This window comes from Mus caroli, unplaced genomic scaffold (assembly GCF_978045245.1).
Source record: "Mus caroli unplaced genomic scaffold, Mus_caroli_1 scaffold_15, whole genome shotgun sequence".
In the NCBI taxonomy this organism is placed as follows: Eukaryota; Metazoa; Chordata; class Mammalia; order Rodentia; family Muridae; genus Mus; species Mus caroli.
This window is the reverse complement of record NW_028227270.1, coordinates 53,585,647-53,605,919: the sequence shown is the minus strand read 5'-3', so window position 1 is coordinate 53,605,919 and position 20,273 is coordinate 53,585,647. Positions and strand designations below refer to the sequence as shown.

Here is a 20,273-nt window from a genome sequence, read left to right as displayed (position 1 = left end):
AACATAAAACAAACAAAAAATGCAGAGACTGCTAGCTGCCTGGACAGTCACCTAACATTTGTCTGCAACATTAGGGCATCCATCTTTATCTCAGAAGCCTAGAATACCTAACAGGATTCTTGTAAAGCAGGGATATAGAAGAATATTCATACTTTGTTCCTGCAAAATCAACTTCCCAATGTCCCATTTGGCCAAACATTGGACGGCATGCTGATCTATGCAATCAGAGTTTTTTGACCAGAGTTTTAGCTTTGCCATATTTAAAGAAGACTGTAGATTGAGGTTCTGAGTAGGCAGGCTTTACTCGTTTGCAGCTATTTACCTGTTTACATTTGAAAATGGCTACAGGAGGGTAAACAATGCCTATTTTTGTAATTAACTAAATTAGTACCTAACACAATTACAGGTTTGATTGAATGACTACTAACTTGCATTTCATAATTATCCTAAACAGTTTGAAAGAGTAACTTTCAAGACCTGGAACTTTAGGTTACATTTTTAAGTGAATAGCTTATGTCTGATACATAAAACATGGTTGAAACATGATATAATGTATTGTAATGTAAATAACTTTAAATTTTTATGGATATATTAATTCTATACCAATGTAATTTATTTGCCCTGTTGATGCTCTTTAGTGTAAACAGATTAAACTATCTACCCTTTCATCCTATTATTTATGTATCACCCTTTTCATATTCATTCCCCCTCCACCATTTTGGCCCTAGCACAAGATAGAAGAGAAGGAAGAACAGAAGAAAGAAAAAGAAAGAGATCCCTGAATCTAACCGCTTTTACTTTGTTTCCTCTCTGACTAAAACCATTAACATCTATTGACCAACCCCCCTTAAAGGATGATAAAACTTCCATTACCCATGGAACAACCAAACATCACCCACCCAGTCTCTTGGAAATTAGCCTGTTTTCCCTTAAAATTGATGTACATACTTTAATTTTTCTAAACACATCCATCTGCCAAATTTCATTTCTTTGGTTACCTCTTGAGGTTTTTTTTCTGTGGCATGAAATAGAGCTTGATTACAAAACAAACAAACAAACAAACGAAAATACATTATTAATTTTTTCTACGTTTTTCAGGTTAACTTTTATAAATGTTGAAGTTTCTAATACCTTTGCTATTGATCATTGATCTATCTTCTCATTTCTTAATGGCAATGGTCCTGGCAAACCTGCATGAGATTGAATATGATTTACCTATACTGGAAGATTTCTATTTCAGGTGATTAATGTACTGGCTAGTTTTGTGTCAACTTGACACAAGCTGGAGTTATCACAAGGAAAGGAGCTTCAGTTGAAGAAATGCTTCCATGAGATCCAGGTGTAAGGTATTTTCTTGAAAGACCCCAGCGAGGAGACCCCCATTCAAGTCCCAAGATGGCACGCACACCCAAGGAATCACGAGAGAACATCTTGATGCAAACACACAAGGCAGTTTAATGATGGAGCTTTGGCCGACATGTATCTCTCGCAGGAGACAGAGGAGTCGACCCTGAGGTTCAAAAGTTAGGAGTTTATATAGGAAAAAAGTCGGGGGATAGGGGAAATTGGTGCAATTACACACAATTGGACAGTTTAAACATCAGCAAATTGTATGTGCAGATCGAGGTAACAGCAATTCTGAAGGGCTTATCTATGTCAGCAGAGCATCTGGTTAACATTTAACCCATGTCAGAAGGGAGGAGACAGGAGAATTGCTAATCTTGTTATGGCTATTTCTTTGAGAACAGCTAATATTATTTTGGTAGCTGCAGACTTAATCATTTTGACCGCTAAAACTATGTTTTTACATTTGTTGAGTCAGCTTCCTTATTTGGCTCTGCACTTTGCCTGCTAGTACAGTTTGGAAAGTTCTTTTCGAAGGGGGAAGGTACTGGGTGGTCTTGAATTCATTTTGGATATTACATTCCCCTCCCCTTTTCCCAGGTACATTTCAATCCTGAAATGATATCTCACTTTTGTTACAGTTACTGATATTGTTGTCTAAGCATATAAACTTCTACTCAAACTATTAAGGATACATGGGCCAAAGGTTAAGAACAAAAACAGGATAAGAAGGGGTAGGAAACAGGACTAGGCAGGGACCCTTTCAGTGACGCTTGAGGGTCTGGGCGTGATGCAGGTGCAAGAAGATCAGATCTCCGACTAGAACTGGTGAGATATCTTTGGGGTACCCGGCTTGTTTGCTGTAGCCAGTTGTGACCAGACTTCTTTCTGCACCACCTGCAAGCCTTTTAACTTAGCATACAGATCATTATTACAACAAAATATGGGTTCAAACACATCATTTTTAGACAGTGATGGGCATGGGAGCCCCATAAAGGATCTCAAAAAGAGTAAGACTGAATCAAGAGGGAGTATTTCCAGTTCCAAATGGGGCAAGGGGAAGGAGCACCAAGTCTGCGCCAGTCTCCATGGTTACTTTTGTCAAGGTCTCTTTTAGAGTTCTGTTCATTCTTTCTATCTGTCCTGAGCTATGAGGTCTGTCCACACAATGTAATTTTCATTTGACCTCTAAATACTTGACCATGCCCTGACTTACCTGGGCAACAAAGGCAGGGTCGTGGAGGGCCTCAGTAGAGCCAGCATTTCTTCTTTGTTCTTATTTCTAGATAATGGCTACATCACAACATTTAGATGGATGAAATAGGCAGAGCTCCTACCATCAAGCTACTAACTTTTGCTTTTTTTTTTTTTTGGCCCTTTAATACCTCCTTAGACAAAAAATTCTTTAGAAAATTCCATTGTAGATTAAATGTTACACAAAATGGGAGTTACATAACACTGTCAATAACAAGTTTAAAGCAGCGTTTCATTCTATATGCTCATTATAATTTCAAAGCAACAGTTTCATATGGTCTTGCTTTTTGATAGAGCACACTATGGATTGCTGTTGATACCCAGGTGAGGGCCAGTGAAATATAAGGCTAGAGTCTGTGAATGGGCAATGAAATAGGAAGGTGGGGCTAAGAGTTTCAGATAGAGAGGACAGGGGATAGACAGAAGAAGGACAGAGAAGATGGAGGAAGAGGACCAACCAGATCCATGTGGCTTGAAATAGCCACAGGTAGCTATGAATATCATAAAAGAACATGAATTAAATAGGGCAATTTGTCCAATCTAGATGGGCAGCTTGTATCAATATCAATTGGCTCTGAGATGATTGTGTAGACGTTTTGTGGGTTGAAATTTTACTGTTATAAATCTGACTGATAATTTACAAGCCTCTAGAGTTTTGATTTTACTGGGTTAAGGGAATTGTGACAGCTAGCCAAAGGGAGCAGATGACTGGGATTGAGAGCAGGTTTGGAGGCAGGCTTGTGGGGATAGACATGGGGGCGGGGAGACCACCACAGCCAGAGCATAGCAGTGATAGCATGGGTGGATTTTTAATTATTACATGCAACAGTACACCTGCGGCTTTATTCTAGGACTTGAATTTTTTTCTTGAACAAAAAATTTCACAAGCCAATTTATCTTTTTAGTGTAACCATGAAAGCTCATTTTATTCCTAATTATGCAGCATTTAATTACTATTATGAGGAGTGGGTACATTCTATTCTTGAGTCTAACTTAATTACATCTTTCTAGCAAAAAAACTAAAACTGTCTCTTAAAACTTTCTTCCGACTGGGCAGTGGTGGTGCACGCCCTTAATCCCAGCACTTAGGAGGCAGAGGCAGGCGGATTTCTGAGTTGGAGGCCAGTCTGGTCTACAGAGTGAGTTCTAGGACAGCCAGGGCTACACAGAGAAACCCTGTCTCAAAAAACCAAAAACCAACAACAGAAACAAAAAAAAATCTTTCTTCCATGTCCTGAGCTATCGTTCTTGCCAGCAAGAACACACTCGGACAACCGGATTCTTCTGTGGCAAGCTTTATTGCTTCTTAAGGAGGGAAGACCCCGGAAAATGGTGCTGCTTACATAGCCCTCAGTGTGGCGTTTCAGCACCTGATGTGGCGTGTCAGCTCCTGATTTGTTGCTCACCCATCACCTCATTACTACGCCCTGAGATGGGCAGTGACTAGGCGTGAGTTCACTCTCGCACTTGCGCACAAGGCTTGTTTACTAGTTAGGCACAGTAGAAGCCAACGCCATCTTATAATGGTGATTGCTCGCGGCACGGCTCTCCACACTTCCAATGATTATTTGAATCAAATCAGAAATTCTGTAAAATTGTTGATTCAACAGAATTAATTTTTGAAAGTTTGCCTTTTCGTTGACCTGTAGAAAATCTGCTCAGTAGGGTGGGCTAGTTGTTCAGGATTATCATGTTAATAATGAAAGGACAGGCTTGTCAGCTGCAGGAAGCAATCCTGAGATGAAGTCTTATTGGGATCTTTCCTCATTGAGCTTCCCCATCACAGAGTATGCAAAAATTGTGGGCCACTCCAACCACAATCACCAGATCTTCTGAAGTCAATTAAACTAACAAAGAAATTTCAAATCAATAGTCAGAGGCTTGCTCCTCACATGATGCTAGAGCTCATGGAGTTAACAACTGAGATACAAGCATTACTTCTTGACACCTGTCTACATAAAATACAAACAAAATTCAAAATGTAATTTAGGTTTATTTTGTCTGGGCACATGTATGTATGTATGTATGTATGTATGTACATATGTATGTGTGGCAGCCCATGCTTGAAGATCAGAGGACAACATTCAGAGGTAATTACCCCTTTGTATTTCATAGGTACTGGGAATACTAACATGGGTATGGTCTTGTTGGCAGGTAAGTTTGTTCCCAAAGTCATCATGCTAGCTTTAGCCACAAAGCTCTAATCTTAACATTTCTTCCCTTTTCCCAACCTTACTTTCATTTCATAAATAAAATATGCTACTCTTATAAGTAAAGCATTTATTGGGGCTTGTTTACAGTTTCAAAAGCTTTGTACCTTATCATTATTGTAGAAAACATGCTAGGGAACATGGTGGATAGAGACAGATATATTGATGCTCAAGAAGTAGCTGAGAATCTTACATTTTGATCTATAGTTATTAAGAAGAGAGAGACACTGCACCTGACCTTTTGAAACCTCAAATACAACCCGTAATGACACATTACTCCAATGATGCCACTCTTCTTTATCCTTTCAAAGAAGTGCTACTGCCTGATGACTAAGCATTCAACTCTATGAACACTTAGGGCAATTCTTACTCCAACCACAATACATGATGGGAAAGTTATGACAGCAGGAACTTAAAGAAGCTCATCAAGTTCCATACACAGTCAAGAAGCAGGAGATTGATGGATAGTTGCCATCAAGTTATTTTCTTACACTGCAGCATTTCCAGCACATGCTTCCAACCACAATCACCAGATCTTCTGATGTCAATTAAACTAATCAAGAAATTGCAAATCAATAGTCAGAGGCTTGTTCCTCACATGATGCTAGAGCTCATGAAGTTAACAACTGAGATACAAGCATTACTTCTTGACCCCTGTCTACATAAAATATAAACATAATTCAAAACGTAATTTAGGTTTATTGTGTCTGGGCACAGGTATGTATGTATGTATGTATGCATGTATGTATGTACATATGTATGTGTGGCAGCCCATGCATGAAGATCAGAGGACAATATTCAGATGTAATTATCCCTCTGTATTTCATGGGTACTGGGAATACTAACATGGGTATAGGTCTTATTGGCAATTAAGTTTGTTCCCAAAGTCATCATGCTAGTTTTAGCCACAAAGGTCTAATCTTAATATTTCTTCCCTTTTCCCCAACCTTACTTTCAATTCATAAATAAAATAGGCTAGAACTTGAAAGGTCCATAAAAGATTTAATAATTACAACACTATGAAAGCCCACAGTCCATGTGTCATGTGAGACTCAAGGCAATCTCTTATGTGTGAGCTCTTACAACATAAGAACAAGAGACTATTTTACTACTCACTGGTATAGAATAAGTGTTCTGATTCTAAAACAGAAGAAACAAAACACACCCAGGAAAGATCAGCCCCAAATCCAGAGAACAAACACACAACCTGACAGCTCTACTTTTGGCATGATTGTGTGAATGATCCCAAAGTCTTTACTTACCACATTGCTCAATCTTAAATAGTTTCTATTCAGCAGGAAGCTTTTAGTGTCTGAAGAAGTGTTAACATATTATGAATATTTAACATTTGCATTATTTAACTCCAGTTTGAACTACCTCGTGTTGAGATATATATAAAAAGTTCAATAAAGGGCTTGCAACATTTTCCACATGTGGCATTTCAGTTTCGTATGAATTATGAGGTGTTTCACAAGTTCTTAGTAAGTACAAAAGACCTTGGAACATTCTTCACACTTGTGTGGTTTCTCTCACAGCTGAATTCTTGAATGTTGTTTAAGACCAGAAGACTGGTAATAGGTTTTGCCACATTCTCCACAACTGTAATGTTTCTCTCCAGTAGGAATAATCCGGTGTTCAGATCATGCTTTGGAACTTCTGAAGTATTTGGCACATTCTTTAGATTTGTACGTTTTCTTGACAAAATGAATTTTTGATGATCACTAAAGTTTTTGTTGAACACTTGGACATATTCTTTGTATTTGTAAATGTCACCACATTATGAGTTAACTTGTGTAAACACTAGTGTATATTTGTAGAAAAGGCTTTTCCACATTAAACGAGTAGAAAAAATCTGGCAAATTCTAAAAAAGTTGACTTGCACTTAACAATTGAATGTTTTCTAACCTGTGTGTTTTCTCTTGGGTTCAGAAAGTAATTATGGACAATAGAGGAGCAGGCTACATACTTCCTAATTGGAGGGTTTGTCTCCCATATGATTTCTCTTGTGGTTAGAAAATAGTGCTGGTCATTGGAAGTCCTTGCCACATGCTTCACAGTAGTAGGGTTGGTTTCTCTCTGGTATTTTTTATTTTTTGGGCACCAGGCAACATACCATCAATTTTTAAAATAACTTATTTATTTTATGTACATTTTAAGTGCTCTACCTGCATGTACACCTGCATACCAGAATAGGGAAACAGATTCCATCATACATCATTTTGAGCCAGCATGTGGTTGCCGGGAATTGAACTCAGGACAGCACAATTGAAAGTGCAGCCAGTTCTCTTAACTGCTGAGCCATGTCTCCAGGTCCATGAATTTTCTTATGCTTGGAAAGTCGTGAGGGATAATGGAAGGCTTTGCCACATACTTCACACTTGTAGGGTTTTTTTCCTGTATGAATTACCTTGTGTTTAGAAAGTAATGATGGATAATGGAAGGCCTTGCCACATAAGTCACACTTGTAGGGTTTCTCTCCTGTATGAATGATCTTGTGTTTAGAAAGTAATGATGGATAATAGAAGGCTTTGCCACATACTTCACACTTGTACGGATTCTCTCCTGTGTGAATTCTCTTGTGTTTAGAAAGTGAAGATGCAAAACAGAAGACATTCCCACATACTTCACACTTGTAGGGTTTCTCTCCTGTATGAATTTTCTTATGATTGGAAAGTTTTGAAGGATAATGGAAGGCCTTGCCACATATATCACACTTGTGGGGTTTTTCTCCCGTATGAATCATCTTATGTTTAGAAAGTAATGATGCATAATGGAAGGCCTTGCCACATAAGTCACAATTGTAGGGTTTCTCTCCAGTGTGACTTATCTTGTGTTTTGAAAGTATTGATGGAAAATGGAAGGCCTTGCCACATTCTTCACACTTGTAGGGTTTCTTTCCTGTATGATTTCTCTTGTGTTTAGATAGTGATGATGAAAAGCGGAAGGCCTTCCCACACACTTCACACTTGTATGGCTTCTCTCCTGTATGAATTATCCTGTGTTTAGATAGTGATGATGAAACATGGAAGTCCTTGCCACACACTTCACACTGGTATGGTTTTTCTCCTGTATGAATTCTCTTGTGTTTAGAAAGTAGTGATGGATAATGGAAGCCCTTGCCACAATCTTCACACTTGTAGGGTTTTTCTCCAGTATGCATTCCCTTGTGTATTAGTAGTAATGATGGGAAGCGGAAGGCCTTTCCACATACTTCACACTTGTATGGTTTCTCTTTTGTACGGATTTTCTTATGCTTAGAAAGTCTTGAAGGACAAATGAAGGCCTTGCTACATACTTGACTGTTATAGGGATTCTCTCCCATATGAACTCTCTTGTGTTTAGAAAGTAATAATGGAATGCAGAAGGCCTTGCCACATACTTCACACTTGTAGGGTTTTTCTCCTGTATGAATTATCTTGTGATGAGAAAGTTTTGATGGAACATGGAACACCTGGCCACATACTTCACACTTGTAGGGTTTTTCTTCTGTATGAATTATCTTGTGTTTAGAAAGTAATGATGGATAATGGAAGGCCTTGCCACATACTTCACACTTGTAGGGTTTCTCTCCTGTGTGAATTCTCTTGTGTTTAGAAAGTGAGGACAGAGAGCGGAAGGGCTTTCCACACTCTTTACATTTGTACGGTTTCTCTCCTGTGTGAATTCTCTTGTGTTTAGATAGTGATGAAGGAAAACAGAAGGCCTTCCCACATACTTCACACTGGTATGGTTTCTCGCCTGTATGAATTTTCTTATGGTTGGAAAGTCTTGATGGATAATAAAATGCCTTCCCACATACTTCACACTTATAGAGTTTTTCTCCTGTATGAATTGTCCTGTGTTTAGAAAGTAGTGATGAAACATGGAAGGCCTTGCCACATACTTCACACTTGTAGGGCTTCTCTCCTGCACAAATTTTCTTATGTTTAGAAAGTCTTGAAGGATAAATGAAGGCCTTGCCACATAATTCACTGTTATAATAATTATCTTCTGTATGAATTCTCTTGTGTTTAGAAAGTGATGACAGAGAACGGAAAGCCTTTTGACATACTTCACACTTGTATGGTTTCTCTCCTGTATGCATTTTTGAATGGGTAGAAAGTCTTGAGGGATAATCGAAAGCCTTGCCACATACTTCACACTTGTAAGGATTCTCTTCTGTATGAATTATCTTGTGCTTAGAAAGTAGTGATAAAATGCGGAAGGCCTTTCCACATACTTCACACTTGTATGGTTTCTCTCCTGAATGGATTTTCTTATGGTTGGAAAGTCTTGATGGATAATGGAAGGCCTTGCCACATACCTCACACTTGTAGGGTTTTTCTCCTCTATGAATTATTTTGTGTTTAGAAAGAAATGATGAAATGTGGAAGGCCTTACCACATTCTTCACACTTGTATGGTTTCTCTCCTGTATGAATTCGCTTGTGTTTAGAGAGTATTGATGGATAATGGAAGGCTTTGCCACATATTTCACACTTGTATGGTTTCTCTCCTGTATGAACTCTCTTGTGTACCAAAAGTAATGATGGAAAGTGGAAGGCCTTTCCACATACTTCACACTTGTATGGTTTCTCTTCTGAATGAATCTTCTTATGTCTGGAAAGTCTTGAAAGATGCTGGAAGGCCTTATCACATATATCACACTTGTAGGGATTCTCTCCCATATGAATTATCTTGTGTTTAGAAAGTAATAATGGAATGCAGAAGGCCTTGCCACAAACTTCACATTTGTAAGGATTTTCTCCTGTATGAATTCTGTTCTCTTCAGAACTTAATGATGGACTATGGAAGGACCTGGCACATTCTTCACACTTGTAGGGATTCATTCCTAAATCAAGCATCTTGTGATTTTGGAACACTTTTGTCCACTCAAAGACTTTGCCACACTCTTTGCACGTATAACATTTTTCTCCTGCTGAGGAATGATTGAGAAATTAGTGAAGGTAGAGCAAAATTCCGTAAATTTATAATGCTTCTATTTAATAACAAACATTTACTCATAGTTGCATTTGTTCTTATAAACGATAAGCCATATTCAAATTTCTAAACCTGTATTCAATGAAGCCTAAGTTAAATCACAGAATAAGTGAAAATCATGTCACCTTCCACTAAAAGAAGAGCATGACTATATAGAACATGGAACAAAAAATATTAATCAAAAAATATTAAAATGTAATCAAAACATATATCAACTAAGAAAACCCATTATGTAAATACAAGTTAGCTACTAACAGAAATACAGAAATTTCATGACTAGATAAAAACAAAATATAGAATGGTCTACCTTTGAATACACCAGAACAAACAATAATTCTATATTCTATATCATATGAATATAATATATTAAATATATATGATATAGATATAAATATATTAGTATAGAGTTTAGTTTATGAAGTTATGAATAATAAATTTCAAGGGTTCAAGAAAGAAGCTTATGCATATCTTTAGGCATGGTGGGTTTGCGCAGTATGTGAACATTATCCTGGTATTATTCAAACACTGATTTTTCTGCCTCACATCTACTTGCCATCCACACGTGGTACTGTAATGTATATTCTAAGAATTTCCCTTATGAAGTTTGTGTAAATATTGATCCCATTTTATTCTCTAACTAGTCAAGAAAACTGACAAGCCAAAAGACCAACTGTAGAGAGGAAAGAGTTGGACATCTGCCAGCCCAGGGTAGAAGGAAGAGAACGGGGGATGGGGGGAGAGAAAGGAGAAGGACAGGAGGGAAGGAAAGGATTCACTAGGAGGACGGGGTCTGGAGAGACATGATATAAAGACACACAAAGCCCAGAGCCAGACTAATAAAAAAATGCAAGTATCCTGAGAATTTTGGCTGGGAGGTAGCCAGATTAACTTAGATTAGAACTGATCATTCACTGTCCGGTAATTGTCCTGTGAATCTTATCAAATAAATCTTATAGTTTTAGTCCCTTTCATTTTGGAGATAGCCAGGGACAGAGACAAATCTTCACTTTTAAAAATGTATGTACACACTTTTAAATGCATTTTTTATATCTTATATTAAAAAATAAACATCAGAGTTAAAGACTACTTAGAAATAACAGAGCTTTGGCTGTCCTGGGGAATACAAGTTAATCTCATGGTGGAAGAAAACAAAGCTTATGAGATTCAAAGCATCCTTAACATTAGATAATTTCCTTTCAAAGAAAAAGACAGAAAAGTATAGCTTTAAAAGATGATTTATACCACAATATTATGTCTTGATGGCTTTATACTAGATCTTAGAATTTCCCACTCTGATCTCTGATCCCCTCCTCCTGACATACCCGGGAGCATAGAGGTAGCTGCTCCTCTTTTCACATCTGAAGGCTCTTGTATTTGCTCCAGACATGTGACCAGGTATGGCTTAGATGAAGCAAGACCTGTTTGTGGGAAAAGGAAACAACATTGTTAGGGTATTCTCCTGGAAAATAAAATGTCCTTTCTAGGACTGTGTATATAATCAATGAGAAGATACAATAGAGGAGTATAGAGGATTCATTTTTCACATGTTTTCTGATGGGCACACCAGAGTCCTTAGGAGAAACTTAGGACTTCTGTGTCCTGAGCTTCATATCCCTTATTTCATGTCCTTATATATAAGTACAACTTTTAAAAGTGAAGTGTGTGACAGTCTCTGTAAGGGGTACCACTTACTTTCTAACAACAGTGAGACTTTTATGGGGGTGCAGGGAGGAACCAACACCAGAAGAAATAGTTGTAAGGTATATAAATAATTCTAAATTTCCTTAAAAGTAGTCCTATAAACGATATTGTTGGAAGCACAGGCTCCCATCAGATACTGTACAAAAGGAGGAAGTTTCATGCTGACAATTAATGGAAGCTCTCCTTACCCAGGAACACAAGGTTGCTGTAATTCTCCAGCATCACGTCCCTGTACAGATCCCACTGAGCAGGCTCCAGGCATTCCCACTCCTCTGCAGAGAAATCAATGGCCACATCCCTGAATGACAGCATTTCCTGAAGAGAGAGCGAGAGAGAGAGAATAAGAATAACACACACTGTTGGGATTTGGTCTGGTGCTGCTATGTGTTCAAATGCTAAATCTATACTACATGATCTGGTTGCCACAAGACAAGCAAAGTCTAAATGACACCTGCATTTATTGTGTAAAACTTGCTCTCAAATTTAAAACTATTGGTTAAATAAAACTGGCAATAGCCAATTATGTAGAAAAATAGAGGGTGGTATGGCTTCAGTGATCATGCTGGGTGTCAAAGTAAGAATCATGATGAGGAGAAACAGGGAGAAGGGGAAGGCGGGAAGACATGAGCTCTCCATTAGACATGATGGATCAGTAGCATATGCCCAACTGAAATGACCCCCAAATCCCCAGGAAACACCGATGGAGCAGAAATAATTCAGGAAAGTCTCAATCAGCAAGGAATTAGGGAGCACAGCTGGAGAAGTAGCCAGTCTAGCTTTAGAAAAATAGATTAGGCATTATTCCCAAGTAATTGAGCAAAAGCCAAATAAATAAATCATAGTGTGAGCCTCACTGATTTGGAAGCTAAACTGGGATAGAGATAACCACAATTAACTTATATACTATGTGAATTAGAACCATCAATAATAACATAAATACAAAGAGGCATCATGTGCTTCTACATAGAAGTCTAAAGATGGCTCTAATGAGAACTGGAACGATTTCTGATATAGGTAAGTAATATCCCTAAAGTCCTCCTCATCTGCTGTTGTTTGATGGGACATGGATGACAAAGGTCCGAGAATCTTCTATGGTCTAACACTTTTAAGGACCATAAACAGGAGACAACAAGGGCAGCTACAGTATAGTGTGCTGAGTCTGGAGAGATGGCTCAGCAGTTAAGAGCACTGGCTACTCTTCCGAAGGACATGGGGTTGATTACCACATCCCACATGGCCACTCACAACTGTCTATAACTCCAGTTACAGAGGATCAGACAATCTCTGAGACATGAAAGCAATCCTCCTTTACTATAAAGAATAGAAGATCTGTGCCAGTGATTTCAGCCAGACAAGCATCTAATATAGGTAAGTCAGTCAGAAGGCACAAGAAGTACGGTCACACAGCATGAGAGACTTGTCTATTGATGACTAAAACAATAATGTCTTTTCCCATCTGATAAGAGTCTTGCTTTTAAAAACAGGATTCCTATGTGAATACAGTTGACCTTTGTCAACCTTATTTGTTTGCTACAACCCACAGAGGAATGGTTTGTTTGTTTCTTTGTTTGCTTGTTTGTTTTCAGGACAGCATGAAAATCTGTCTAGCTTAAGCAGACAATACCAGAAAGGAGAAACCTGGATGGGGCTCCTAGAAGCAGTACCCACTTCCTCATTTGCAAGCCCCTCATGTGTCTTTAAAAGCTTCAAGCCAGGTTTCTCTCTTCACATAACCCCCATCCCATGTTTCCAGGAGAGCTGGTGCCTGTCTCTCTGTGTACTAATAAGCAGCCTCAACTGTTGTTTTCAACCTCTTTCCTGCCTTTCTTCTTTTTGATCTGTGTTCACAAATCTAACATAATCCATATTTTCACAAATGACCATATTGCATGCTGTAACATCACCAAATAATATCACAAATTAAGCAGTGAGTTGAGGAGCAGAACAGAGAGAAACTGTGTACGCAATTTCCTAAGTCTTTTACTTTTATGTGTTATTAATTCATTCAAATTAAAGATGTTCATTTGTAACCACATTAAGATAACCTCAAAATTACCAAAAAGAAGAATATAAAGAAAAATAATGTATTAGGTTAAGGAATATAGAGCTGTTTCATAGTGGAAAAGAATAGAGGAAGCTGTTAGAAAAACAATGTAAAAGATCATGCTGGCATTTCCATTCAGTATCCTACAAGATTTCTAGAAACATTTGCCAATACTCATTACTTAGATGAACACTAGGAACCAAATTTTAGAAGTACAATCATAAACTTCATCAAAGACTACAAACATCTCTTAAAGGTATGAATAAACATCTCAATGCCATTAAAGTCAATGAAAGGAAATATACAGGAAATGTTAGATACTGTGAAAATAAGAGGCATAGATGACGGAGAATAACCTCCAGGCAATGGTATAAATTGATCTTTAAAAAGGCCATAAAAGAAAAAAACAATATATAACAACAACAACAACAAAAGCTTGCAAAGAGAATATAGATACATGTCAGAAATATCCACCATGACCAAGTTGGCTTTATCTCTTAAATGCAGGGATAGTTCACCATATGCAAGTGAATAAATACAAGAAATCACATAGTCTTATAGACAATAAACACATGGTCATCTCAAGAGGGGCAAAAAAGTCTTGGACAAACTACAATATGCTTTCAGGGTGTAAGTGCTACAGAATGTGAGACTAGAGGGATGTTTCTTCAAGGGAAGGAATGTAAAAATCTGTTTTCCATACAAAGCTTAGAGCTGATTACTAGTCTACTTAGTCACTTATGATATGTATTTTGCTAACTTTGTTCCTCTAGCACATTTAGGTATGTTTTTGTGCTTACAGTACTGAGGTAATTATCACCAGAAGAGTTTAACCTAATTGTGCTAGTGCTTGAATATGACTAAAACAAACAAGTGGGCGTCAGATTCCTCCCATTTGAACAAACAACTACTAGTGAGTTGCGTTGGGCAGACTGCCTTCCTGCCTCCCCTGCCTTGGTATTCTGCTGCAGGGATGCTGTTTGGGAGCATAAGAAAGAGAATGGAGGGTACATATGAGCTCATGGGGAAATTGGGAAGAATTGTGGGGCAATAATTAGGGAAGTGGAAGAACATAAATATGGATCTGAAAGTAACCTTGGACCTTCAACCCCAGCTCCCTACCAGCCTGCAGTCCCTCTCGGAAAACCCAGCAGTGGTCACCTTGATACCTAAACCACACAAAGATTCAACAAAGAAAGAACATTTCAACCACTTTTCCTTATGAATATTCATGCAAAAATACTGAATAAAATGATCACAAACCAAATCCAAGAATACACCAAAACCATAATCCACCATGATCAAGTAGTCTTTATCCCAGGAATACAGGGGTGGTTCAATATATGAAAATCTGTCAATTTACTCCATTATTTAAACAAAATGAGACAACCAAAAGTTATATGACAATCTCAGATGCTAAAAAACCCTTTGAGAAAATTCAAAACCCCTTCATGTTAAAAGTCTTAGAGAGATCACGGATATGAGATCCGTGCATACCTAAACATAATAAAAGTAATATACAGCAAGCCAATCTTAAGTTAACATCAACTTAAATGGAGAGAAACTTAAAGCATTTACACTAAAATCAGGGACAAGACAAGGCTGTCCACTCTCTCCATGTCTCTTTAATATACTACTTGAAGTTCTAGCCAGAGCAATAAGAAAATGAAAAGAGATCAAGGGGATACAATCTGGAAAAGAAAAAGTCAAAGTATAGCTGTTTACAGATAATATGATAGTATATCAGTGAACCCCCCCAAAAAAACCAAACAAACAAAAAAACTCTACCAGAGAACTTCTAGAGCTGATGAATACCCCTTCAGCAAAGTCGCTGGATACAAAATCAACTAAAAAAAAAAATTGCTGGGCGTGGTGGCGCATGCCTTTAATCCCAGCACTTGGGAGGCAGAGACAGGCAAATTTCTGATTTCCAGGACAGCCAGGGGAACACAGAGAAACCCTGTCTTGAAAAATTAAAAAAAAAAAAAAATTCAGTAGCCCTTTTATATACAAACCATAAACAGGCTAAAAAAGAAATCAGGGAAATAATACCCTTCACAATATCTGCAAATAATATAAAATATCTTGGTGTAACTCTAACAAATCAAGTGAAAGACCTGTATGACAAGATCTTCACGTCTCTGAAGAATGAATGTGAAGGAGATACTGTAAGATAGAAAGATTTTTCATGCACATGGGTAAGTAGGATTAACACAGTGAAAATGGCCATCTCATCAAAGGCAATATACAGATTCAATGCACTTCTCATCAAAATTCCCATACAATTCTTTACAGACTTTGAAAGAACAATTCTCAACTTCATATTAAAAAAGAACAAAAAACTAAAAACCACCCAGGATAGAAAAAAAAAGTCCTGTATAACAAAAGAACTCCCACAGGTATCATAATCCCTGATTTCAAGCAGAACTACAGAGAAAGAGTAATTAAAGAAACCTGTATGGTATTGGTATAGAAACACACAGATAGACCAAGGGAATTGATCAGAAGACCCTGAAATAACCTACACACCTCTGGACACTTAAATTTTGACAAAGAAGCCAAAATCATACATTGAAAGAGAGAAAGCATCTTCAAAAAAATGGTGCCAATCTAACTGGATGTCTGCATGTATTAGAACGCAAACAGATTCATATTCATCACTTTGCACAAAACCCAAGTCCTAGTGGATCAAAAAACCTCAACATAAAACCAGATACACAGGCTGGAGAGATGGCTCAGCAGTTAAGTGCACTGACTGCTCTTCCAGAGGTTCTGAGTTCACTTCCCAGCAACCACATGGTGGCTCACAATGATCTGTAATGGGATCTGATGCACTTTTCTAGTGTGTGTCTGAAGAGAGCTGCAGTGCACTCATATCAATACAAAATAAATCTGTAAAAAAAGCAAACAAACAGATACTCTAAATCTAATAGAAGATAAAGTGGGGAGTAGCCCTGAATGCATTGGTATAGGAACAACTTCCTGAACAGAACACTAATAACTAAGGCACTAAAATAAACAATTAATGAATGGGATCTCATGCAACTGGAAACCTTCTGTAAAGCAAAGAACACTGTCATAATGGCAGCCTGGAGAATGGGAAGATTTTCAGCAACCCTAAATCCCACAGTGGGCTGATATCCAATTATATATATATATATATATATATATATATATATATATATATATATATATATATATATATATATAAAACCTCAAGAAGTTGGACACCAGCAAACCAAATAACCCAGTTAAAAAATGGGTACAGAGCTAAGCAGAGAATTCTCAGCAGAGGAATCACTAATGGCTGAGAAACACTTTAAAAAGTTTCTTTGGTCATCAGGGAAATGCAAATCAAAGGACTCTGAGATTCTACCTTACAGCCACAGCACATGCAGGCAAGGAGGTAGGTAGGGCAATGGAAACACTCCTTGGTTGCTGGTGAGAATGCTAAGTTATATAATCACTACGGAAATCAATGTGGTGGTTTCTCAGAATAATGGGGATAGTTCTACCTCAGGTCTCAGAGATATCACTCTCAGGCATATACCCAAAAGATGTTCTACCATACCACAAGGACACTTGCTCAACTACATTTGTAGCAGCTTTATTCATAACAGCCAGAAACAGGAAACAACACAGATATCCCTAAGGGACAAATGGATAAAGAAATTGTTATTCATTTACACAGCGGAATATTACTCAGCTATTAAAAACAAGGATATCATGAAGTTTACAGGCAAATTGATGGAACTAGAAAACTTAGACTTTTTTCAAACTTACTTTAAGTAGAGTTCTCAAGTGTTTCAAGCTTCCTTCTAGCCCACATACCAGTGGTAGGGGACAAAAAAGATAAATAGAAAACAGGGGTTATGGCCCTATTCAGAAGTAGTTCCTTGGGGTAGTTCCAATCTTTGTTGTCCGGATATCAGCAATTGTACTCGCTAGTTTTGTGTCAACTTAACACAGCTGGAGTTATCACAGAAAAAGGAGCTTCAGTTGAGGAAATGCCTCCATGAGATCCAACTGTAAGCATTTTCTCAATTAGTGATCAAGGAGGAAAGGCCCCTTGTGGGTGGGACAATCTCTGGGCTGGTAGACTTGGGTTCTATAAGAGAGCAGGCTGAGCAAGCCAGGAGAAACAAGCCAGTAAGGAACATCCCTCCATGGCCTGTGCATCAGTTCCTGCTTCCTGACCTGCTTGAGTTCCAGTCCTGACTTCCTTGTTGATGAACAGCAGTATGGAAGTGTAAGCGGAATAAACCCTTTCCTCCCCAAATTCCTTCTTGGTCATGTTTTGTTTAGGAATAGAAACCCTGACTAAGACAAATTGGTACCAGCATAGTGGGGTATTACTGTGACAACCTGACCATGTTTTGGGAACGACTGTGGAAGGACTTTGGAACTTTGGGCTTGAAGATCCATTCATTGTTAAGAGCTCTGTCAGATGTTGTGTAGGAGCTTGGAAGATAATGTTGAGAACAGTGTAGAAGATGGGGGCCTTGCTTGTGAAATTTCAGAGGAAAAATTAAAGACCCTTTTCAGGGCCATTGCTGTTTTGATTGTGAATATTCTGTTTAGCTCGGGCTGAAGAATCAGCTGTGATTAACAAGATACCAGAACTACTAAAGCAAAATCTTTGCATTACTGGGACTATTGATGCTGGTTAGCTGAAGCTAAGAAATTAGTGGTGATTAAGAAGAGACCAGCATCATTGAGGTAACATCTTCTGGGAAGTGTTTTCTGAAATCATAAAGAGGCTGTGTTCCAGAGATAGCCAAGGTTGTACTCCTGCTGCAGCAGGACTTGGTAATGTGTAAGGGTCACCCATGTGGTACTGGTTTTGAAGGTATGAAGGGGACACACAGAGCAGCTGAGGTTCGGCACTGTGAGAGGCCATGGAAGGCCATTGGTGAAGGTGCAGCCTCAGTTGCAATTGACGGCTCAGGACTTGAGTGGTCATGCAATGTTTTGGAGATGCCACTACCATGAGATGACCACCAAGAACAGCAACAGTGGAGTACAGGCATCTGGAGCCTGGATGACGACGTGTGAGCTACATAGGGCATGGCTGGAGAAGTGACCCAAGCCCTTGGAGGAGCCCAGAAGATCGTGAGTTGGATCCCAGACATTGGATGGTTAGAGATTAATTTTTGCTTTTGATTGTGACTGTGCCCTGATATTTTCCCTCTTGAAGGAAGAAACTATTTTAGTGGAGCCCACAGTTAAGAGAATTTTAATTGTAAAAAGACTTTGGATCACAAAAGATATTGGACATTTTAAAGCAATTGACTGTTAAAGTTGTTTAGAACTTGGGGATAAATAAGAAATTAAGGGTTGAGGCTTACTAGTAATGTGTTTGTGTGTCAAGTTAACAAGGGGTCAATTGTATTGGCTAGTTTTGTGACAACTTGACACAGGTAGAGTTATCACAGAAAAAGGAGCTTCAGTTGAGGAAATGCCTCCATGAGATCTAACGGTAAGGCATTTTCTCAATTAGTAATCAAAGGGGAAAGGCCCCTTGTGAGTGGGACCATCTCTGGGCTGGTAATCTTGGTTTCATAAGAGAGCAGGCTGAGCAAGCCAGGGGAAGTAAGCCAGTAAGGAACATCCCTCCATGGTCGCTGCATCAGCTGCTGCTCCTTGACCTGCTTGAGTTTCAGTCCTGACTTCCTTGGTGATGAACAGCAGTATGGAAGTGTAAGGCGAATAAACCCTTTCCTCCCCCACTTGCTTCTTGGTCATGATGTTTGTGCAGGAATAGAAACCCTGACTAAGACAGTAGTCCGGTCCAATTACAAAACATCAAGCATGAATCAGGACAGGTAGTAAGATCCAACAGAAAGCACAAGGAACCACTGAATTCATATGAAACAGAGGAAGCAGCCAAAATCCAACAGAAGTTCTTTGGTGATTTATCCTTTATGTAGTGAAGAGCAGCAGAGCTTTGCAGGTCCTATCAATGCAGAAGCGCCCTCTCACTGTCTGTGGGGTTCTATTTATCTTCTTTCTAAATATCACCCAGCTTCTCAAGCATCTGCTCTCAGCAAAACATCACATGCCCTCTGACAAGAGCTTCCAGCAAAACATTACATGACACAACTGAAGTAGAACTTGCACTTCATCTTCCTGAGTGACATAGCCCAGAACAAAAATGATATGCATAATATATACTCACTTATAAGTGGATATTAGCTACAAAGATACCCATGATACAATTCAAAGAACTAGAGACACTAAATCAAAAGGAGGGCCCAATGGAGGATGCTTGATTCTCACTCAGAATGGAATTAGTCATCAGAAGTGAATGGAGGGATGAAGGTGGGAGGGGAAGGGAATTGGGAAGGATATGGGGATGAAGGATCAGGTGTAGGGAAAGCCTGGGAGAGAGGGCCAAAAGAGTGAATAAAATTTGGTGGTGGGCCAGGTTGAGGAAGGGGATCATTTATGTGATATGCTGGAGATCTGGGATGGGAGAGGATCCTGGGAGCATATAGGGGTGACACTACTTGAGACTCCTAACATTAGGGAAGATGGAACCTAAAATGGTTACTTCCTGTAGCCAGGCAGGACTCCCAGTGGAGAGATGAGGATGCCAATCCAACCATAAAACCTTCAACTCAAAATGTGTCCTGCCTACAAAAAGTGCATGGACAAAGATGGAACAGAGACTGAGGAAATAGCCAACTAATGATGGGCCCAATGTGAAACCCTGTCCATGGATAAGAACTATCCCTGATA

General features: G+C 38.7%; 1 protein-coding gene across 1 annotated transcript in view; it reads right to left on the bottom strand.

The window, feature by feature from the left end:
• Nucleotides 1-1,435: 1,435 nt before the first annotated feature.
• Nucleotides 1,436-20,273, bottom strand: part of LOC110308537 (uncharacterized) — a 47,627-nt gene continuing 28,789 nt past the window's right edge. Inside the window, 4 exon segments of the mRNA XM_085830983.1 lie at nucleotides 1,436-7,072; nucleotides 7,075-9,725; nucleotides 11,110-11,205; nucleotides 11,677-11,803. Coding sequence (XP_085687109.1) covers nucleotides 7,016-7,072; nucleotides 7,075-9,725; nucleotides 11,110-11,205; nucleotides 11,677-11,800 — 2,928 coding nt within the window. The 5' untranslated portion in view covers nucleotides 11,801-11,803 and the 3' untranslated portion in view covers nucleotides 1,436-7,015.